We start from the raw sequence: 20,609 nt of genomic DNA on the forward strand, positions 1-20,609 counted from the left end.
TGTGCACCTGGCTAACAAGCAAGCCAACACATTGACCCAAATGATTAAATCAGAGAAATGGACTGTACATACTGTCATAAGACATGCAGTTAAGGTAATATATTCAACTTGGTTTTATTTTTTATAATAACAATACATTTTCAAAGCACCATACGCTTCTATACATTCTTAGTACAGAATTTAAGGCAACTAATATGCTACTTTTCATTACTAACCTACATACATAGTATACAGGGGTGAAGCCCCACAGTAATAGAATATAGTAGACTAACCCATTGTTCCTACAACATCATATCTTCCTGTATGTGCTGCTGTGTTCCCAGAGGGACACACAACCTAAATGATCCCTAAGTAAACAATACAACAGATAACACTAATATATAGCACAGTCCAACAATGTAAAATAAATACACACTCCAAGCAATATAAAAGAAACAGAACACACAAAAAAGCAAAAAATGTAATCATCTATACCAAGCTGTCTTAAAGTTCCTGTATTATACATGTACTGCATAGCAGGTTTTGACCTTAAACGTTTCATTTGCATTTCTCAGTCTTTTTATCCTCCGTGGCTTTGAGGAAGAACTCCGGGTTAGTAATACACCTATAGGTAAACAGCTGGGGTACAATTCCATAAACCATGTTTATTATTAGAAAGCTAGACTTCGCTTCCTCTGGGACCCTGTATGCGAAGGGCGTCCGTGTGTGGAGAGAGGCCCCAATGTGGGAAAACTGAGCCTGAGGATGAAGGAAATAACTGGGTTATTTAAACATGGAAAGGCAAAGTTGTCCCATAAACATGCTTCAACCACAACTAACCAGTCACCACAAGTTAGTTTAGCAGTGAACAGCATGACCAAATTCAGATCTAGAGCCCGACGCTGTCTTCGCCAAGCGCTTCATAGAAATACATAACCTACAGCAAGCATGACCGCTCTGCACAGCAGGTGTGTGTGAACATCTCTACCACCACGATTGGCTGTACAGTGTGTAAATGGTTAACAGACTGCTGTGCAGTGGAAGGATTAATTCCATCCCTGTATTACGACGACGTAAAAAGCCTTCTACAAGAGGAACATTATTCAATTCAGAAAAAAAAGCCATCTGAAATCCTTTTTGGCACATATGATTAAATGGTTTAGCTAACCACTTCTAAACTGGCAATAACAAGCATTAAAACAGGCCTGCTGTTTAGGTGAACTGAAGAGACGCTCTGTAGCGGTTTTAAATGAAAATGAATACATTGTACCAAGGAATTGTTTTGCAATAAAACAAGAAGGAGCGTTTCCAAGGGTTTGGGATTCTTTCAGTGCACCACATCCTCCACCCCACAGCACACTGGCCTGAGTGGCAGCTTTATTAATAGCACAGGCAGCTGACATTTCAAGACAGAATCATTCTTGCCAGAGTAAATATGGGACGCTAGCTTTTATTCGGAAATGTTTTCTATGCTGGCTGGAAGGAGTCAATTTATTCCACCAATCGTTAGCTTTGCCTCAATGCAGACAAGCCAATGAGCAGCAGATCAGATACCGAGCCCCACTTATCAAGTGCCACGATGAGTGGATAAAAATAGCAACACAGCACGTCTGATTCAAAACGCACATCACAATGTGTGATGACTGCTTTGAAATAGCAATACACTGCATGGCTCTGACCTCCAGTGAATCCATCTCTCTTGTCCTTATTAACTGCATACATTAAAGCCAGGCGAGTTACTACTGTGAATGGAAATTAACTGCTTGCCTAATGAAGCATATTCATGGTCCTACTATTTCAACACTAGACACTCAAATTCTACATATGCAGTAGTGACCACAAGTATTGTTCTAATGCTAGTACATGTTTTAAATGTGTAAGAGGGGAACACACTGGCTTACCAAGAACTGGAGGGCACCAACTCAAGCCCTATTTAGCAGGTGAGGTCACTGCGGCGTTTCACTTACTTGTGCCAGCGCCCCGGCGTGGATCAGTGCCAAGTCAGGCATCCAGCTGCACCCAGGAACCAAGAGACCATACAGGGAGACTGTGTAATACGGAACGCAGTAAAACATGTATACTAGCATCTGTGTGAAGAGATGAAGGTTAGAGCACTGATGTTAATGCAGAAGCTTGCGTTACCGAAAGCAATGCATTTGCTGCTGCTGTTCGGAAGTCATCGCTCACAGTTTTCCTGGAAACCCATGCAATAGGCATTTAATTTCACTGTAAGCAAATACGCATTGCCAATTTTATGGAGTGGCCCCTCATCACCAGAAATGTTTACTGTTTTCTTAAATAAAAACAGGAGACGTTTTCCCTGCAAACTACTTCCAGGAATCTTAAGCAACGGGTGCGATGTTAACAGAGGATTTTACCTTCAGCCCGTACAGGTGGATGAGATCAAAGGCTGGGTATATCAATACTAATACACTGCACAGTCATGCACTTATGTTGCTTGGTTTTCAGTAAACACAAAGCCAGCTAGTTTAACTGTACATTGCCAGAGGAATTAGACAGGAATACATTAGGTTTTTAAACCACATAACGACTACTACTCAGCAGTAAAAGTTTCACATCAAAGATTTGGTTTTGTGTGTATGTATGTGACATCGATACTGTAAATGTATGTGCACTGGAGTAATGACCCAAACAATTAGACACCTCATACCTGGATTTTAGAGTAGGCTGTGGGGTCCTTGAGGTAAGGCTCATGACTCTCTACATACTTCTGGCAAAGCTCAGCAGGGCAGTCTAATGTGACCTAGGACAATACCAAGGTTAACCCCATCTTGCCCTCAAGACATGGAATGCTTCCATTTAACCTCCAGCCTAAATGCAGTCAATCAAGTTCACATAACCCTGCTCTTCTCTGGCCTTTTATCAAGCAAAACCCAAAGCAGTTGTGTGACGTGCACTTTATCCAGTTTTGCTATGTCGATGTATATTCTAACTTAAAGGGATGCTAATTGCACAATACAACAGATTTTAATTGTTTTATAGCATTTCAAGGTTTACATTCCTTTCACAGAACACATTTCTTTTTCCCCTTGCACACGATGACAAATGGAGTCTGTGCTGTCTAATTTTGAATTTCTTAATTACTAAAATAGAGGCGGCTGACATACTAGGGGTTTAGTGTCTTGACTGAGGGAGCTACAGTAGGTGGTGTTGCTGTTCAATGCTCCAGCCTTTCACCTATCCAAGCCTGGGGTCAGGCTTAGGTTACAAATGAAATTATAAGTAGAGTGGTCAGAACTTTCCTTCAGTTTTATTTCCCCTCTGAGACTCAATAGCAGGAGTTCCATTTAGTGATGATGAGCATTCCAGTGACTGGTGTGGTGGGGTGGTTAGTGTTCTGATTGAAACCAGCACATTCTGAAGGCAGCCCATACTGTATTGTGGAACTCTTACCAGTCCCCTGAAGATGCTGAAGCCAATGGCTGGGATGAGGTAGAGTGTAAAGAGCAGGTCAAGTGGTCTTTGCACCAGCCTCTTCTTCTGAGATTCTTGAATGCACTTAATCCAAAATGAAGTATATTATGCAGTGATTTTGCACAATTCAAATTAAATCATTGACCTAAATTCCTGCCAGGTCTAATGTTACTATTGGACAAAACATTCTGCAACCACAACACAAAGCAACTTCACAGAAAGACCTAGGATTACTAATTAGTGTCTTACACAGAACAATAAATGCCAATGCGCTACACAAGTATATTAAATTTGATTATTTTTCTGTTGTTTTCTTATGTTCTTTTGTTATCTTTTGTTGTTTACTACAATAGCAGTGCTGAAGAAGGAGTTAAAATGTACGTTTTTCTCAGATATCAAGGAACAGGCCAGTCTATGACAAAGCATCTATCAAGCCAATAAACATTAAGGAACTGCTAACTATAAAATTCAAGAAACACAGTATCATATTACAACACAACATGTACATTTACATGAACTAATTAAAATCTGCATATTGTGGAGACTCCACATCACATGCTGCACTGCATGTACAAAAAGACTACATGATACACCCCCAATGCTATTCTGTATAAAAGCCGTTGGGAAAGCACTTCAGAAGTAGTTTGGAAAATTCTATTTTTAAATATCATATTTTTATCTGCAAAAGGGAGCTGTGCAAGATTCCCAGGGTGTTACAGTTTTGATACTAAACAGATCTGAGGCCTCCTGGGTGAAGATACCGATACCACTGAAGTATTTAACTCTTTGAGCACTGAAACTTAGCAGCCTTTTTTAAAAGCACTATGCATTTTAAAAGCTTCTTTAACTATGGATAAAACGTTGATTGAGCGCGGTCATGATTACAATCTGCTCAGAAAATATGTTTAAATAAATAGTTTGAGCCCTGAAATCCAATCCCAACATTTTGCAAATATTAAAGGAATTCCTTAAATTGATTCCCGAGACACGAGGTCATGTGAAGTTCCCTAAATTATTCATTTGAAAACAGTTCTGTCTGGTTTAAATGTTGCATACTGTGATCTTGATGTTGTGCTTTTTACCTTAAGTGTCGATGCTTCTCTTACTGACGGCTGACTGAAGATGCGAAAGGTGGCCCACACGATCAGAATGACATACAGGACGTTTACGATAAAAGCAGGGCTCAGCCTTGTTCCGTATTTACCTGGAAAGATTTAAGATTCCCCTATAAGTAGCAAGGAAATTCATAACAAACTACATCAAAAACAAAAGCAATTACAGCAGGCTCTGTACACAGCTTCTTTTAGGACTGCATATTTCAACACTGTTAGAATAGGCCTAGAATACAAGTGGAAAGATTAACAGTTGGAATCTTGCCATTGTCCTGGAGTGCCAGCTATCCAGCCAAGTCAAAGACCATATTCAGACATGGATATGGGAAAGCACACTTAAGTGAGCATTGAGGCTCAAGTGCTGTTTCTGAACACGGTCTGTCTTGGAAAGATAGTTTTAGAAAATAGAAGAGAACCACAGAGTAAGCCCATGCACACTCAGGTAGGGGTAAGTGTAAGAAACTATAGCAACGCAGGATTTCTTACTGCTTTTGAAATGAAAAAAAACATCTGTTCATGTCACACTCTACACATGAATCAGAGTAAACATCAACATGCATTTATCATAAAGAGACACAATTGGGATCAGATTTACTAAATAAAGAAGACAGGCTGCACTCTCCGTTTTTCTCTTACCGACTGCGTTTCCCGGAAGGTAGACAATGATAGTCATTAGGATGGATCCTACCCAGTACTGGCCAATCATTCTGTAACTCTCTCTGTCAAGAACAAGCAGTACATTAGAGACCAGAAAAGAAGTTTAGCTGCTGTACTTAACATGTTCAAATCAATGTCTGTCTTAGTAATCATCATCATCAACGCTGATGAAGACACTGGCAGAAACATCTGTCTCCTTGACACTCTTCTAAACCTTATCTCACAAGTCAGTACTGAGTCTTCATTTATGGAAGGAAAAAATAATGCAGCAAGGTAAAAAGATCCACAAGATTATTGTGGTCCAGTGGTTAAAGAAACAGGCTTATAACCAGGAGGTCCCCGGTTCAAATCCCACCTCAGCCACTGACTCGTTGTGTGACCCTGAGCAAGGCACTTAACCTCCTTGTGCTCCGTCTTTCGGGTGAGACGCACTTGTAAGTGACTCTGCAGCTGATGCATAGTTCACACACCCTAGTCTCTGTAAGTCCCCTTGGATAAAGGCGTCTGCTAAATAACCAAATAATAATAATAATAATAATAATAATAATAATAATAATAATAATAATAATAATAACTGCAGCAAGTACCCCCATTGCATATTTGTCAGGTGATGGTAATATGCAAATATCCAACCTGACAGTCCATGCTTGAAAGCTGTACAATGTAAATAAAAAATAAATACAACCTATGACAAATTCCACAGTACATAGAAAACACTACATCTGTCTTGATAAAGTGCTGTGCAATTCTCAATGATTTCTCCTGTGCTGCTTCAGGGAACACTTTCTTGGATATACTGTAACCAGATGACTGCAGTTTATTGGCGCAACCTAATCAGATTCAAGCTACCTGTTCCAGGAATTGATATTGTGTATTGGTGCTCTACTTACCCCCAGGAAATAGCTGCAACCATGAGCAAATACATGAGATAGTGCACACAGCCATCCCAGTAGCAGATCATGTGACCATGGGCTGTGTTCAGGTAAGGCTGTCCCTAAAAGAATTGAATGAACATCATTCCAACCAATGCACCAGACAACACACAATAGGCAATACCTTCAATAAGGTAATAAATACATAAACTCTTTCAGATGATGGGTTAGAGTCAACAAATTCAATGAAATGTATAATATAGAGATATTTTAACCAACACATTTTTTCTTTAAATAGTTTCTGACGTGACCCCAAACCATCATTTTACACTTCTGTACGTGTGAAGCCTATATGGTTGAAAACCACTTTTGAAAGGGACACTTCCTGGCCTGCAGTGTCACTGTGACAGATGGAAATAAGACTCCTATTTCCTAGCACGCTACACGCTTGATTAGCCATAGGTAACATGCTCAGGTGTGTCTTATTAGACATAGTAAAACCAGGAATGTATCAAACAGCAATGCAATGGGATCCTTATTCCCCCATTTGTGAGATATGACTTTTGTGTCAATGGGATGTTCCTCACATGACTGATTTATTTGTTATGCAAAAGGGAAGTGGTTAATTAGTTTGGAGTACATATTTTTATATTAGTTACCTCTTTCAAGTAAAACGTCATGTATCCATCGATGAGTCCATCCTGTTCAAGTCCTAGTATTAGGTCAACGACACTCAGAAAGGCAAACACAGAATAGACTGGTAAAAAAAAAAACATCAATAGGAGAACAGATTAAAACACAGCGAGCATGCGGCGCAGAAAAACCAAATTCATTTGTTCCAATTAATGTGCACAACTATAAACAGCTCTCCCATAATTGTTTCAAGGCAAATGTTTTGGGGTTTTGAGGACACTGCAGCCACACTGGTTATTTTAGAAGCACTGCACCAAACAAAACCAGGATAGACTGTTCCTTCAGTAAATGTAGCGTCACAATGCAATTGAATTCCACCCTACTCTGAGCTCACCTCCTCAAACCTTGGGGCGTCTCCCGAGTCTTTGTCAGCTGTGTCATAATCCCATAAGAGCACACCTTGACTGGAACTTCATGTTAACTTGACTAGAACTTAAAGACAGTGGCTCACGTGTGCCTCTGTGTGATGCCATCCGCAAACAACGGAAACAACACCTACCATAAAACAGTGGATCTTTCGGGGGGGTTCTTTTGAGCAAGAGACGTGCCAAAATTGCTATGACCAGCAAAACCAAAGCTCCAGCAACAAGGACTGCCCCAGTACTGGAAAAACAAACACACAAATAAGGAACATCAAAGACTGAGCATGCATGCCCTCCTTGTAAATAATAAGATTAGTTATAGTTACACAACTTACAAAATCAGATTCATGAACTAATACACGGTATAACTTTGAGGGGTGAGGCCTAGACAATAAGAAGATTTTCAGATGTAAAGCTGTTAGTGGACACACATACAAGTCACTGGAATAACTACCCTTTCATTTCATAACTAGGTCTTTCTTCATTGTCAAACTTTGCTCTGCTATTTTCAAGTATTGGGAAAGCCTTGTTTTTTTTTTGTTTGTTTTTTTGTAATACTTATACGTATGAAGAGGAAGTACAGCACCACACCCCTCGTTTACTGTGCACTTCTGTAATAACTTTGTAGCTGCTTGCAGTGCATCACAAGTGTATAAAGCACCACTTTCCTTTCATATGCACAAGCAAAACACTGAGTTATATTATAGAAACACAATCTCACATAAACACTCACCTGTTGATGTGAAATAAAAAGTTAAACAGGTAGGTGATGGGTATGGACAGCATTGATAATACAAACACTCCAGTCCCTGCTGAAGCATTCATTGCGCGTTCTACTACCGTGTTGTTTTACTATAATCTACAACACGCGCATCATTGAAATGAAACCAGGTTTCCAGCTTGCAGTGCTCTCGACTCCTGCAAATCGATATTTGCCCATTTGCAATAACAATGCATGCATGTGGTTCACCTTCCAGTGGCGATAAGAGAATCAAACGCAGCGTAGTAGAAAAGGCCCGCGTCTTCTCCCTTGCAATGCAGAGCGGCTACTAGTATCCAACGTCCGCATGCTGTTGCAGCAGCGATGACACGAACTGTCAGGAAACGAGGGTGACTGCAGTCCCAACGTCACTCTGCTCAGCACGCTATGCAGGAAAGTAGGCCGACGGTATTCAGCACCCGAGTGGAGGTCATTTAATACATTTAGCCCATTCTTTTTTCAAACACGGCTGTACTGCATTGATCGAGGCACAGCTAAATCCAAACCCTAAAATTAAGCACGCACATCATTTATTTGGCGACCATTTTAACTTGTCACCTCCCGAATAAGAATTATGATCTGATACTTGACCAAAACCGGTGTGTTAACTTCATTAGAAACTTTAACAAACGACATTACTCACAGTTTGACATTGAAATAAGTAAATGTGTAGGTAGTATGTACATGTACAGTAAATGTGTAGGTAGTATGGTCTCAGTATGCTTGTAATAAAAATACATGTTCTATCAAGACCCGGCAAATGTATTAATTAGATATTAATTAAAGTATTTAATAAAACAATATATCCCTGCTGTTATTCCATAGCATTTGAACAAAGTCATAGCAGAGTTTCTACATAACCTACTGTTTGAATCCCCACTTCTTACTGCCCTCTAGTGCACGTTCTGTTACTCTTAACTGAAACTAAAGGATTTTTATAATTACACGGGCTTCTGTATATTTATTTATTTATTTATTTATTTATTTATGTGTTATTTTTTTTTGAAGTGTTTGCTAAAATAATGTATTCACCATATTCTCTACCATATGTGCTGGTACTTTTTTTTTTTTTTTTTTTTTTTTTTTTACCAGGATCCAAATATGTCAATGTTATTATGTTATTTCACTTTTAAACAAACTCAAATATATTGATGCTTTACAATTGTTTTTTTCAAAGTCTATTGAAGTCAAAATTAAGTCAGTGGCTAAATAATGTGGTTAGTCACACAAATATAGATACTTTTCAAATCAAATGTTTTTGCCATTTTGTGTCCAGCAATGTCTTTGTACATGTAAGTCTGGAAGTTGGTTAAATAGCGCCACATAGCTAGAACACAATGTCGACCCAGGGGACTTTTTTGACCTGAAAAAAGAAACAAGGACCAGGGGTCACAAATGGAGATTAGATAAAGGGGCATTCAGAACAGAAAATAGGAAGCACTTTTTTACACAGAGAATTGTGAGGGTCTGGAACCAACTCCCCAGTAATGTTGTTGAAGCTGACACCCTGGGATCATTCAAGAAGCTGCTTGATGAGATTCTGGGATCAATAAGCTACTAACAACCAAACGAGCAAGATGTTTGTAAACTTTCTTATGTTCTTATGTTGTTATAACGTCATATTCAACGCCACTCAAGGGTTAACTCGGCTTAGCAGCACAAGCTCACCGGCGGAAGTCAGCAATGGGAGACGTCATTTGTGTGAGCAGTAAACAGAAGTGAGGCGAAGCAGTTGTCGTGTCAAAACATGGTAGTGTTGTTTCTCCTTTTCACAAAGTGGTTCGACAACTTCAGTTTTTTTTTATAAACACAAACGCTAAATTAAGAGAAGATCGGCGGGCCATGGCTACCGGAGGTGAGGCAGCATCAAATGTAGAAAGACGAGCTTCGAACTTCGCTCACTCGGGAGCAGGCAGGAATTCAGCGGCAGCGCCTGGTGCAGCTGCCCCTGCTTCTCCGTCGCTGGGCCTTCACAGGGAGCCCATGTACAACTGGCAAGCCACGAAGAGCTCCGTGAAAGAGCGGTTCGCTTTTCTGTTCAACAACGAACTGCTGAGCGACGTAAGGTTCATTGTAGGCAAGGGGAGGCTCGCTCAGAGGATCCCTGCTCACAAGTTTGTGCTAGCGGCTGGCAGCGCTGTTTTTGACGCCATGTTCAACGGAGGCATGGCAACTACCTCTACTGAGATCGATCTGCCTGATGTGGAAGCCGCTGCTTTCCTCGCATTGCTAAGGTGAGTGAAATCAAAATGTCTCACTGTTAAAAACCTAAAAGACATCCTACGATGATAACTTCTGGGATGTAATATAGTGGGTAGTATTTGTATTAATTCAGATCTAAAACAAAAAAACAGAAAATAATTTAAGACTTAAGACCGAGGAAGGCATTAATTGCTCTAAATTACTGCACTTTTGAACTTAAATTGAGAGAACGAGGTACTTTGTCATTCAAGCAAGAGTAAAATGCATTTGTTTGCATGCGAATAGTGCTCAAAGCAGTGCATTTCACTTGGGGCTTAATCTAATTTAAAGTCTGCAGGGATGTATATAGGTGGTGTTTTGTGTTGTTTTAATAGGTGTCTATGCAATGTGTTGTAAAACTGTACATATACGTTATCTGAACTGTAAAAGTGGTAATTGATCTTCTGAAATGGGATCAAACTAGTCTAGTTCATTGGTAGATAAAGGCGAGTTTACAGGACTTTGTGGGAAAACGTGTGCAACAGCCAACCAATCTGTGGTGCTTCGCTGGAGCCACGGCTAGACTCACATTTCATAAGCTGGAGGTTATTTGCAAGCACTAAGTTTGTAAATGTAACCGTTTTTGCAGTGTATTAATTTAATTTTCGATCTAGATTTTAATAATGCCTTGTCTTTTTGTTTGTTTAAGGTTTCTTTATTCAGATGAAGTTCATATAGGTCCAGAGACAGTTATGACCACCCTTTACACTGCCAAAAAGTATGCAGTCCCTGCATTGGAAGCACACTGTGTAGATTTTCTCACCAAACATCTCCGAGCTGATAATGCTTTCATGCTTCTTACTCAGGTAATCCACAGATAGACTTGATGCTCATTAAGAAAAAAAAAACTTGCTTTCTTTATATGTTTGCAATATGGGTTTAAAGAGTTATTTATTTACAAACCTGTATTTGATTTGCATTTGTTTGCATGAATAACAGATCCTCCACATGTTTTCTTATAAACTCTCTAATTACTTGTAATCACTTCCCATTTGTAGGCTAGGTTGTTTGATGAACCTCAGCTTGCCAGCCTTTGCTTGGATACAATAGACAAAAGTACAGGAGATGCAGTTAGTGCAGAAGGCTTCACAGATATTGACTTGGGTATGTAAATCATATACATTTTTGCTATCCACTGTGTAGTTTTTAACTTTGTAAAATATGACACTAATAAAAATAAAATAACAGCAAAAGGCTCATTAAGAATGGTATTCTGCTGGTGGTTCTGATGGAAAATATGCAGATGTTTTCAGATCTGTATTTGACATAGATTTGCACTTCTTGCAAAGGTGCATATGTTGAGCGGAGCCAACCAAACTATATCTCAGAGCTTACATGTTTAATTTTTTCAAGTTTTTTTTTTTTACTGATGTCTTTGTTTAGATACACTCTGTGCAGTGCTGGAAAGAGACACACTGGGGATTCGGGAGAGTAGGCTCTTTGCTGCTGTTGTGCGCTGGGCTGAAGCAGAATGTTACAGACAAGAGCTTCCACTAACTTCAGAAAACAAGCAGAAAGTGCTGGGGAAAGCGTTAGCGCTCATTCGTTTCCCCCTGATGACCGTGGAGGAGTTTGCCGCAGGTGAATGTTTTGCTTCTTTAAGATCTTTGTATTACATTTTTTTTTATAGTAAGTTATCTTGTTAAATGTTACTATAAATTAATTAAATATATATGTTTTAATTTACATAAATGCATAGATCACAATCACATAGAAATGGTAAATCCTGATTATATTGTAGTGTTTTACTATCTGTAATGTAATGTGTTTACTAACTCTCTTTCTCTTTATGTTTTTCATCAAAAGGAAGATCCATAGAAACCAGTTTAATATTCTTTCTTGTGCCACAGGGCCTGCCCAGTCTGGGATTTTGTTCGATCGGGAGGTGGTAAATCTGTTTTTACACTTTACAGTAAACCCCAAACCCCGGGTTGACTACATTGACAGGCCACGATGTTGTCTCAGGGGGAAAGAATGCAGCATTAATAGATTCCAGCAAGTAGAGAGTCGCTGGGGATATAGTGGAACCAGTGACAGAATAAGGTAAGCCATAGAGCCCTTCACTAGAAATTGAGTTTTTAACATGGAAAGGGGTTTTATTGAAATACAATTACATTCTTATGATTATACTTTTACAAGTGCATGTAAATAATGAGTACCTTAATTGTTTTGTAGGTTTACCGTTAGTAGAAGAATATCTATAGTGGGCTTTGGTCTCTATGGATCTATTCACGGACCAACTGATTATCAGGTCAATATACAGGTATGAACGCCTTTCTTCTATTACATGGAGCTGTGGAAGGTACAAATCAGCTGTTTCATTGGCAATGCATTTCTGGAGTCATTTTTTGTATTTGTGGAATTTGTTTTGTGTTTACAGATTGTTTATTTATTTGTTCTTTGTTCTCCAGATTATTGAAAGTGACAAAAACCAGACACTAGGACAAAATGACACAGGGTTTAGTTGTGATGGAACAGCTAACACGTTCAGAGTAATGTTTAAGGAGCCTATAGAGATTATACCGAATGTCAGCTATACGGCATGCGCAACTCTTAAGGTAAGATTCAACTTGCCTATTGTGTTCACCTTTTAGGTTATACATTTATAGATGGTAAATTATGATTTTGTAATGCAGCTTGGTAGCTTGGTCCTGTGTGTGTGTGTGTGTGTGTAATATATATTATTATGTTTTGGTTTTTTTTGGGGGGGGGGGGGGTCAGTTTATGACCAGTTTTGAAAAGGAGTGAGGTCTAACGAGGTCTGATTTTTGTTTTTGTAGGGTCCTGATTCACACTATGGTACCAAAGGGTTAAAGAAAGTGATTCATGAATCTGCAGCAGGAACCAAGACCTGTTTTTTATTCTTCAGTTCACCTGGAAATAACAATGGCACTTCTGTGGAGGATGGACAGATTCCAGAGATAATCTTCTACACATAGACTTTGGAATTACAATAGCTCATCTTGATTGGCGGTATAAAGGGGAGCATGTTGCATCTTAACGTATTACAAAAAGGATACAAAAAAAATAATTGGCAAAATGGAGTACAAGTGACAACGTATTACAAAACTGGAGATTTCTTCAAGCAAAAAGTAGCACTTTTTTGTTAGTACTGTGTTCGTTGATTTAATCCATACAGCAAAAGAAGAAACTATGCTATAGTAACTATGCTATATATTGATGAACATGGAAAACGCCTGCGACTAATGTTCAGTTTTTTGTGGGTTCTGTTTAAACCCGACACATCTCAGGCCTGGGGATTCCTATGGTTTGTTATAATTGTTGCCTCGCTGTATGGATTTCATACACATATAGTTGTATCATTTAACCAAGCTTGCTGTACATTTAAGAATGAAAACAAACCTGTATTCATCTTAACTGGAGTGATATTATTATTATTATTATTATTATTATTATTATTATTATTATTATTATTATTATTATATAAAGATTACTTGTATAAAGATAGCCGTAATCAGCCTTTTAACCTTATTTATAGCCAAATGAATCCTTAACATAACATGGTCAGTGTTATGTTATGTTATAAAGCACTACAGGACTTTATTGAGCATTGTCTTTACCGTAGTAGTTTTGTGCATGCTCCTCTGCTATGAAACTAAGAAAGACTTCATATCTATTACATGTGCTTGTATGTAAGTGAAACTTTGTACATGCTGACTTTTCACGGGTGTTATTAAGCATTGTCTGCATAGATACTGCCTTTTAGCTAAATGGACCTTTAAATATTAGTGTACAATTTAAAAAGAAAAATGACCACTGATGTTTATTCTTCCAGTGCTGATGCAGAACGCAACATTTTGTTTTTAAAAGACCAGAAATAATAAATGTTAATTAAGAAAAAAAGAATGGTGTATTTTAACATTGAAAAAAAAAAGTTTTAAACAAGATGGCCATGTACCAAGTTAATGCCTTCTGTGCACTGTAAGTAATACACCATTTGTGAGGGACTGTTACCAGGGTTTCAGAGGAGATATATACCCTTACTGTAGCAAAGTGGTTTAGCACCACACTGGTTTCTGTTGTGTTACACTGACAGCAGTATCTGTTTCCTGTCCAGCAGCCACATCTCCACTATGGAAACAATCTGTTAACTGATCCCAGTGATGGTGTTTTGTTTAAATGTACTTGCTTTAGATCCATGTTGGTCAATACTAGGGATTAGGACCTGCCGGGCAACATTCATTGTTGGTGGGCACTTTTTTTTTTTTATTTCTTTAAATGCAATAATATTGTTTAAAAAAGAAAGAAAAGCATTTACGGTTACAGTACCATATTGTTATTAAGTTTTTCAAATGACAGTATTCTTCAGTAGTTGTACAATTACATTGTTTAGTTTAAAAAAAAACTATCATGTGGGGATGTCTGATTGTCTTTGCATCACAAATGTTCTTAACATTTCCATGTATTTCTGGAATGATTTAATTTGCAGTTGGTGCTATAACTTCAAGGTGCCCTTCAGAGGCAGCAACATGCAGGGCAGACCTGCCATCGTAGTCAACAGAATTGACATCCGCTGCCGACCAGCAAGTATCTGTGAAAACAAATGTGTTCTATGTAGTTGTTCTTTATCTGATTTATGATAAAAGTTATAAATAACACATGTATCACTCAGACATAAGAACTAACAAATAGCCCAATTAAGCAACTGATGGAGCCTTGCAGCAAGCTTTCCTTAGAGGGTAAATTAAACATATGCATATTAAACTATTCCCTGACCAATCACTGACACCCGCACTGTTGAGCTGATAGCGTGGCTATATGGACTTACCTTCGCAGCGAGCGCACATCTCCTGTATAAGCTGCCAGAAATACATTCATTATCTGGTACCCCTTTACAATTAAAGCAGAAACAAAGTGTTATGTAACTAAACATATGCCTGACCCAAAATCATTTCTAATACTTTTTTTAAGGTTATTTTTTAATGATTTACTTTAGCAGATACTGGATAATACTTAAGTAATTTACAAGTAAAAATGTGTTGGTTTGCTGTAAACTGGCTTTAGTTTGTAACATTGCGTCTGTAGGTTAGAGAACTCATATTATTTCAGGTCAGCCAAGGGCGCATTTAAAGAGAATTCGGGTATGAATATAACGTTTTCTGTTTCAGGTTTATGTATTGAAAACTACTGGGAGAATCTGTCTGTACAAGTTGTTTAATTGATTGTAATAAAAATCCACGATAAGGGTATGTTACAGCAACCCAACATGTTTTTTATTATGACCCAACATAAATTTAACAAAACGTGCACATATCACATATACATTATAATGTGTACATACCTCAGATTCCGCTTTCCACTGTCTGTATGTGACCACCTGACGGAATGGGGTTCTGATATCAAAGCTATGCAGTTGGAATGCTGAAACCAGTTCCTAGAAAACTAAATATTATGAACATGTGCCTTGTTCAGGAAGTCGTTTTCTAGCCTGTTTGAACTGCATTGAACATCATGTTTAACAATCATTTTGCATCACCTGACAAAAGTGCACTCCTTACCAAGAGTTACCAAAGGCATCCAGCTCTGGAGACCTGCTTGATTTTGCTGGTATTGATGTATGCAAAAGATTATTATATAAAATGTTTTCACACCAATAAAAGTTATGTGGTAACATAGACACAGTACAATGGTCTACCACCAGACGGTACTATACATTAAGATACTATTTCAGACATATTATTTGTATTTAGGGAACTTGCCTTAAAATGGAAAGTTCTGGAATAATCATTCATCCCTGCCACCTGCATCATGGACAAGGCATTCCGGACAGAGGAAGGACCCAATACTTGGTCATCTGACAGAGGACAAAGCCCCCAATTTGGCTAATGTGGCAGCCATAGCAGCTCCAGACTCACATTTCACTTCTGTAGATAAACCCTGTCCAAAAAAAAAAAAATGTATTCAGAGAAAAAATTATTCTCATGAAATCCAGTAATGTGATTTACAGGAAACAAGCTACTGAGCAACATAACTTAAAGTACATACAGTACCTGTAGCATTAGGTCCAGGGCAGCACCAATATCACCAGACCCTGGAAAACACTAATATAAAAGATGTCTTAATAAATGAGTCTCATAAAACCCTGTTCAACTGGTGTTGCAAAAGGGACTTTTCTGAACTGTCTGTGCTCTATTGCATTCAGGTGTAGCAAAAGTCTTAAAACAAAAGCGCTTTCTTTTTGTGCTCTAGTCATAAAGCTTTAAGGGTGTTTTATTTGCCTATGACATATGTAGTGTTTAAAAACATTATCTGTGTTGCTTTGTAAAAGAGAACAAACTATTAACACCGTCATTTGATAAGTGTGCAAAGCAATGATAACCATATGTGTTAAGAACTCACTTTCTTTTCTTGAAGGAAAAACGACAGAGCGTGGAGTCTGATGCTCTCTTTCCTCAGGTTTTGATGTCTGTTACGAAATCATAAATTGTCATTATTTGAATGACTTTATTTCAACAAACGGGAATTTAAAACATAAAACATTCATCAGTCACTGTTCAGTTCAGTGCGAAGCCCATCTTCTTTTTAATAAAGCTTACCTGGTGCAATTCAGATTGACATTTCCTTTATTACAGAGTCTTCTAAATAGGTTCAAAACCTGAAATATAAATGAAAAAAATAAATAATGTAGAATGGAAAATTGCGCAAAGCCTTTGAAAAACTAACGTTGCCGTTTCAGAGACAGCGCTTGTAGACAGTGAGCTACTCACTGATTCATACTTTTCCTCCTCTTCTACACCAAGCCCAGCAGCTAGCTGTTCAAAAGAAATACAATCAATCTTGCAGTTTACCTACAACCACTGTAGAAAAGACTCCATAGTGCTAAATGTTGAAATACTTGAATCAAAACGTTTGTCACTGAATTGATCAAGTTTCTTTTAGTGTTTTTAAACCGTGCAATTTAGAGACATGATGTATTCACATAAACAGTCAAAAGCATTGAAATAAATATGCACTTAAAGCATTATAACAATTACACACACAACCAAAATACTGGCTTCCTCTGTTCCTTATTGTGCTGGGATTAAAAACAGAAGTGTATGTTTTACGTCAAGTAATTACGCCTGCTCTCATAACTGTAGGTACAGTAGATATATCTAAATAATAATTGCCTTCTTTATATAAACACATATCATTACTGTTGCAGATCTCTTATATTCTTGCAGAATACAACGTATTCAGTTACACACATCTAGTACAAATTTGGCATAGGTGTAGAAAGATGGGACAGGCTTTTCAGAGATGGGCCAGCTGAGAGAATTCAAACACTGAGTTTAAGGTTTAAATCCGTTCTTAATCCAAACACAGACACACCTACCTTAATTAGGGTTAGGGCTAGGTTTCATTTTTGCATGCTAGTGCGTACTTTCAAAATAACTGTTTGAAAGAATGTAGTACAGTTTTACATTGGCCCGTCTTTCTAGACCTATGCCGCAAATGCTGATTCATTTCGAAGCACCATCACACCTTGAAGGAAGACAGCTGTTTGCACTTCATGAAAATCTTCTGGGTTTCCTCAGTAAATGTTGGGAAATCTGGAACCACAAACCTGCCCTGCAGAGCTTTCAGTATGAAAGACACAAATCCAGTCACACACCTGGAAATACAAGGATCAGAAATGTACAGCTTACAAGCTCCATTATGAACTTCTAGAAATGTAGCTAATCATACGGAATCTGCAAAATGTTCCCCCATTGCTGTACCGGCTCCCTTAAATCTATCAAGTTAGCTTTTATACAGTACTTCAATAGCAATAATAAAGACATGTGACTATTAAACTAGATTGCAAAAAAAAAAAAAAAAAAAACTATATCTGAATATAATTCCACACTCTGCATTTTATAAATAAGCATCAATATATATCCTGCTTACCAAGCAAAAAAGTATTCCAGACAGTTACTTGCTAGATGCACTGCATAATATTAAAACAGTTGGTCCAGAGCTTAGTAAATGTATCTCATGATTTTATGATGTTGATCGTGAAGCAGAGTTCCATCTCCAGCCATACAAACTCACAACACTCTTACCTGTGAAAGGTATTTCTGTCCACAGTGCCTTCAGCTTGCTGCAGCTTTTTCATTAATAAGTAACAGTCCTTTATCCTGGGGTCGCTTTTACGAATTCCAGAGCTCCAAACTGAGGAAACTACTATCATAGGTGGAGATAGTCTTAGGGGTTGATTTGATCAACAACAGCTAGGGTTGGAGGAGCGATTTAAAACATTGGACTGTATTAACCACCTTTTTTTAGGGGTAACAACACAATGGTTGATGCAACCCATTGAGATTCCCTGATGCTGTAAAATGCTCTAGCAAAAGAATCCAGTGGTGACTTTTCCAAACGGGTATCAAACCAAACTCTTAGTGCTGACAGATTGAAATACTTAAATCTGTATGGTCACACGGTAATATATTACTGCATAACAGTTTCTCAATGGTAACTTTTAGACATTAATTAAAGTGATGTTTTCAAGACTTGTTGAAGATTTTACTGTACCTCAAAGAAATTAGCCATGTTAATGCCTCCTTCAGATGCAAAACTTTCAAACAGTACATCGGCAGCCCTGTAGGATTTAAGACAGACCTGGCTTTAGCACAAAAAGGGGTATGATTTTAATATCATTTCAACACTGTGCTTTATCAATTGTTTCTTTATGATTCCTACAGTAATACTCAAGTCGTTAAGGGGAAAGGGCGAAACGAGAGAGAAAAAGAAGCGAGGGGCACGCTAATCAATTCCAATTACAGTATTATCAGTTTGGATCAAATTCAGAAATGTCCTGATCTTTGGTATTAAACCCCATTTTAGTTCTAGTTCCTTTGGCAAAAGCGGCTTGACTGTACTTGTTTTGAACTTATCCATAGAAACTTTAAAAGAGCTATTCGGTTGGCCAGTTTTCATAAAGATTAAAAGGATTTCATCTAATTGAGTCCCACAAGAACTCTGTCAGTAATATAGATTTGGATTATTTTAAACCCCTGACCTCCAGTACAGTGTGTTTAACAACACGAGGATAACAAGAAAGCCAAGATTCTCTCAATGAAATTGAACCAGCTGATGCAGTCTGTATGCATTTAAATACATTTCAAATCAATGCAACAGAAAATAGAGAAACCCAAATTTCTTATGCATGTGGTATCAGGTTCCCTAGTTTCCCAAGTGCTTACGATTAATTCACTCCCCCAAGATGAATCTAGATGATATGGTGCATTGATGTGGTAAACTTACTTTCTAATCACCCTGTATATTAGCTATCTCTGCTACGACTGGACTTACACTTTCTTTTTGGAATGAAGCTGCTGAGAGTCCACCTTAGTAATGCTATTCCAGAACTGGTTTCTGTGGCAAAGGGGCTCCCCATGGGGAGATGAGGACCTGTGTTTCCTGTTATTGACAGACGCTCCTGCAGACAGACAATGAGAGAAAATCTGACCTCATCTCATCAGAACCTTCAGTATGATATTGTGTTACCAGCTAACTTCAGGGGCAGGGAGTTTATATGGGAATGTAGTGCTCATGAAAGGTGATGGGCAGTGTTTAAAATCACGAAGGCTGCAATAACAGTACGCTGAGATATTCCAAGTAACCTAGCAACAGTTTTGCAGCAACGCTGGAACACAAAAGCCAGAGAAACTATATTATAGGGCTTGAAAAAATGAATGGCTTAATGACAGTAGATCAAACTGTGTATCTCAGCTGGATTGCAATGCATTCAGCATACACAATGAATATTTTTGTTCAGCCAGGCTGTTTAAAAATGCTTTAAAAGACTGAATTTGCTTTACTGAAATTGCCAAGGAAATCCTTGTTTTCTAAAATATAGAACAGCCATAGTATCATTTCACAAAAAGCATGTTATTTATAAGAAGAAGCAGCTGATTGGTTATTGAATGGAAAGAAAACTGTGAAGGGGTGGGAACAAGTTCACACTCCAAGAGAAATGGTCCAGGAAGGGCCAGACAGTCTAAAAGCATGGCTTTCAAACAGAGAACCCGGAGTGCCAGATATCATGTTTTAAGATGAAAATACTTGTCTGCTAAAACTGCACACCTGCGACCTATATCTACTAATCAGTTGACGTGGTGGAGAACATGGATTTTGTTAGCTACAATGACTTTGAGATCCGACACTGTACAAACCAGTGTTATAGCTTTGGCATGTAACATATAACAAACGTAATAGCAGTAGTTTGTACCAGTCGTACTTATTCTTCCATGTTCTGCTTATTATTATGTTTAAGTGATTATGGTATTCGAAACTGTGAACAGGTAAAATTATATAATTAACTGCTTCAGGGTCTGGATGGAGGTTTAATTTGTCTGATTAAACAAGTTAGAACAGGGTTGACCAGAAGGGTTAACTTTGTCCACCCCTGACCTGCCTTGCTCCCTCCTGATTTGGGTGGGCTCACAAGGCAATAGTATTATTGAAATGTCAAAGATACCAAACCAGCTAAAACACTTACACACACTTACAGTTA

The 20,609-nt window shown here is 38.2% G+C and overlaps 2 protein-coding genes and 1 pseudogene across 7 annotated transcripts; 1 reads left to right on the forward strand and 2 right to left on the reverse strand.

Annotated features, from left to right (window-relative positions):
• Nucleotides 1-89: 89 nt before the first annotated feature.
• LOC117964205 (transmembrane 6 superfamily member 1-like) lies at nt 90-8,230 on the reverse strand. Of its 5 annotated transcripts, XM_058995362.1 has the most exons (10): nt 7,844-8,222; nt 7,248-7,351; nt 6,715-6,812; nt 6,074-6,177; nt 5,163-5,245; nt 4,497-4,618; nt 3,394-3,498; nt 2,651-2,743; nt 1,947-2,066; nt 90-738 (listed from the first exon to the last, which is right to left on the reverse strand). In XM_058995362.1, exons 1-10 carry the CDS (start codon nt 7,933-7,935, stop codon nt 538-540), a joined length of 1,122 nt encoding a protein of 373 aa, XP_058851345.1. In that variant the 5' UTR covers nt 7,936-8,222; the 3' UTR covers nt 90-537. The 5 variants fall into 5 exon arrangements, with proteins under 5 accessions (XP_058851345.1, XP_058851346.1, XP_058851347.1 ...); XM_058995363.1 differs by lacking the exon at nt 2,651-2,743 and having other exon boundaries at nt 7,844-8,224; XM_058995364.1 differs by lacking the exon at nt 3,394-3,498 and having other exon boundaries at nt 7,844-8,223.
• A 1,289-nt stretch (nt 8,231-9,519) lies between these two features.
• LOC117428120 (BTB/POZ domain-containing protein 1-like) lies at nt 9,520-14,839 on the forward strand. 2 transcript variants are annotated; one of them, XM_034901913.2, is made up of 8 exons: nt 9,520-10,104; nt 10,761-10,917; nt 11,110-11,215; nt 11,495-11,692; nt 11,962-12,154; nt 12,287-12,374; nt 12,523-12,669; nt 12,892-14,839. In XM_034901913.2, the coding sequence occupies exons 1-8, from the start codon at nt 9,713-9,715 to the stop codon at nt 13,048-13,050; spliced, it is 1,440 nt and encodes a 479-aa protein (XP_034757804.1). In that variant the 5' UTR covers nt 9,520-9,712; the 3' UTR covers nt 13,051-14,839. The 2 variants fall into 2 exon arrangements, with proteins under 2 accessions (XP_034757804.1, XP_034757805.1); XM_034901914.2 differs by having other exon boundaries at nt 12,025-12,154.
• Nucleotides 14,551-20,218, reverse strand: LOC131699184 (glutaminase liver isoform, mitochondrial-like; annotated as a pseudogene).
• Nucleotides 20,219-20,609: the final 391 nt, after the last annotated feature.

The sequence above is a fragment of the Acipenser ruthenus genome, chromosome 21 (assembly GCF_902713425.1).
Source record: "Acipenser ruthenus chromosome 21, fAciRut3.2 maternal haplotype, whole genome shotgun sequence".
Classification (NCBI taxonomy): Eukaryota; Metazoa; Chordata; class Actinopteri; order Acipenseriformes; family Acipenseridae; genus Acipenser; species Acipenser ruthenus.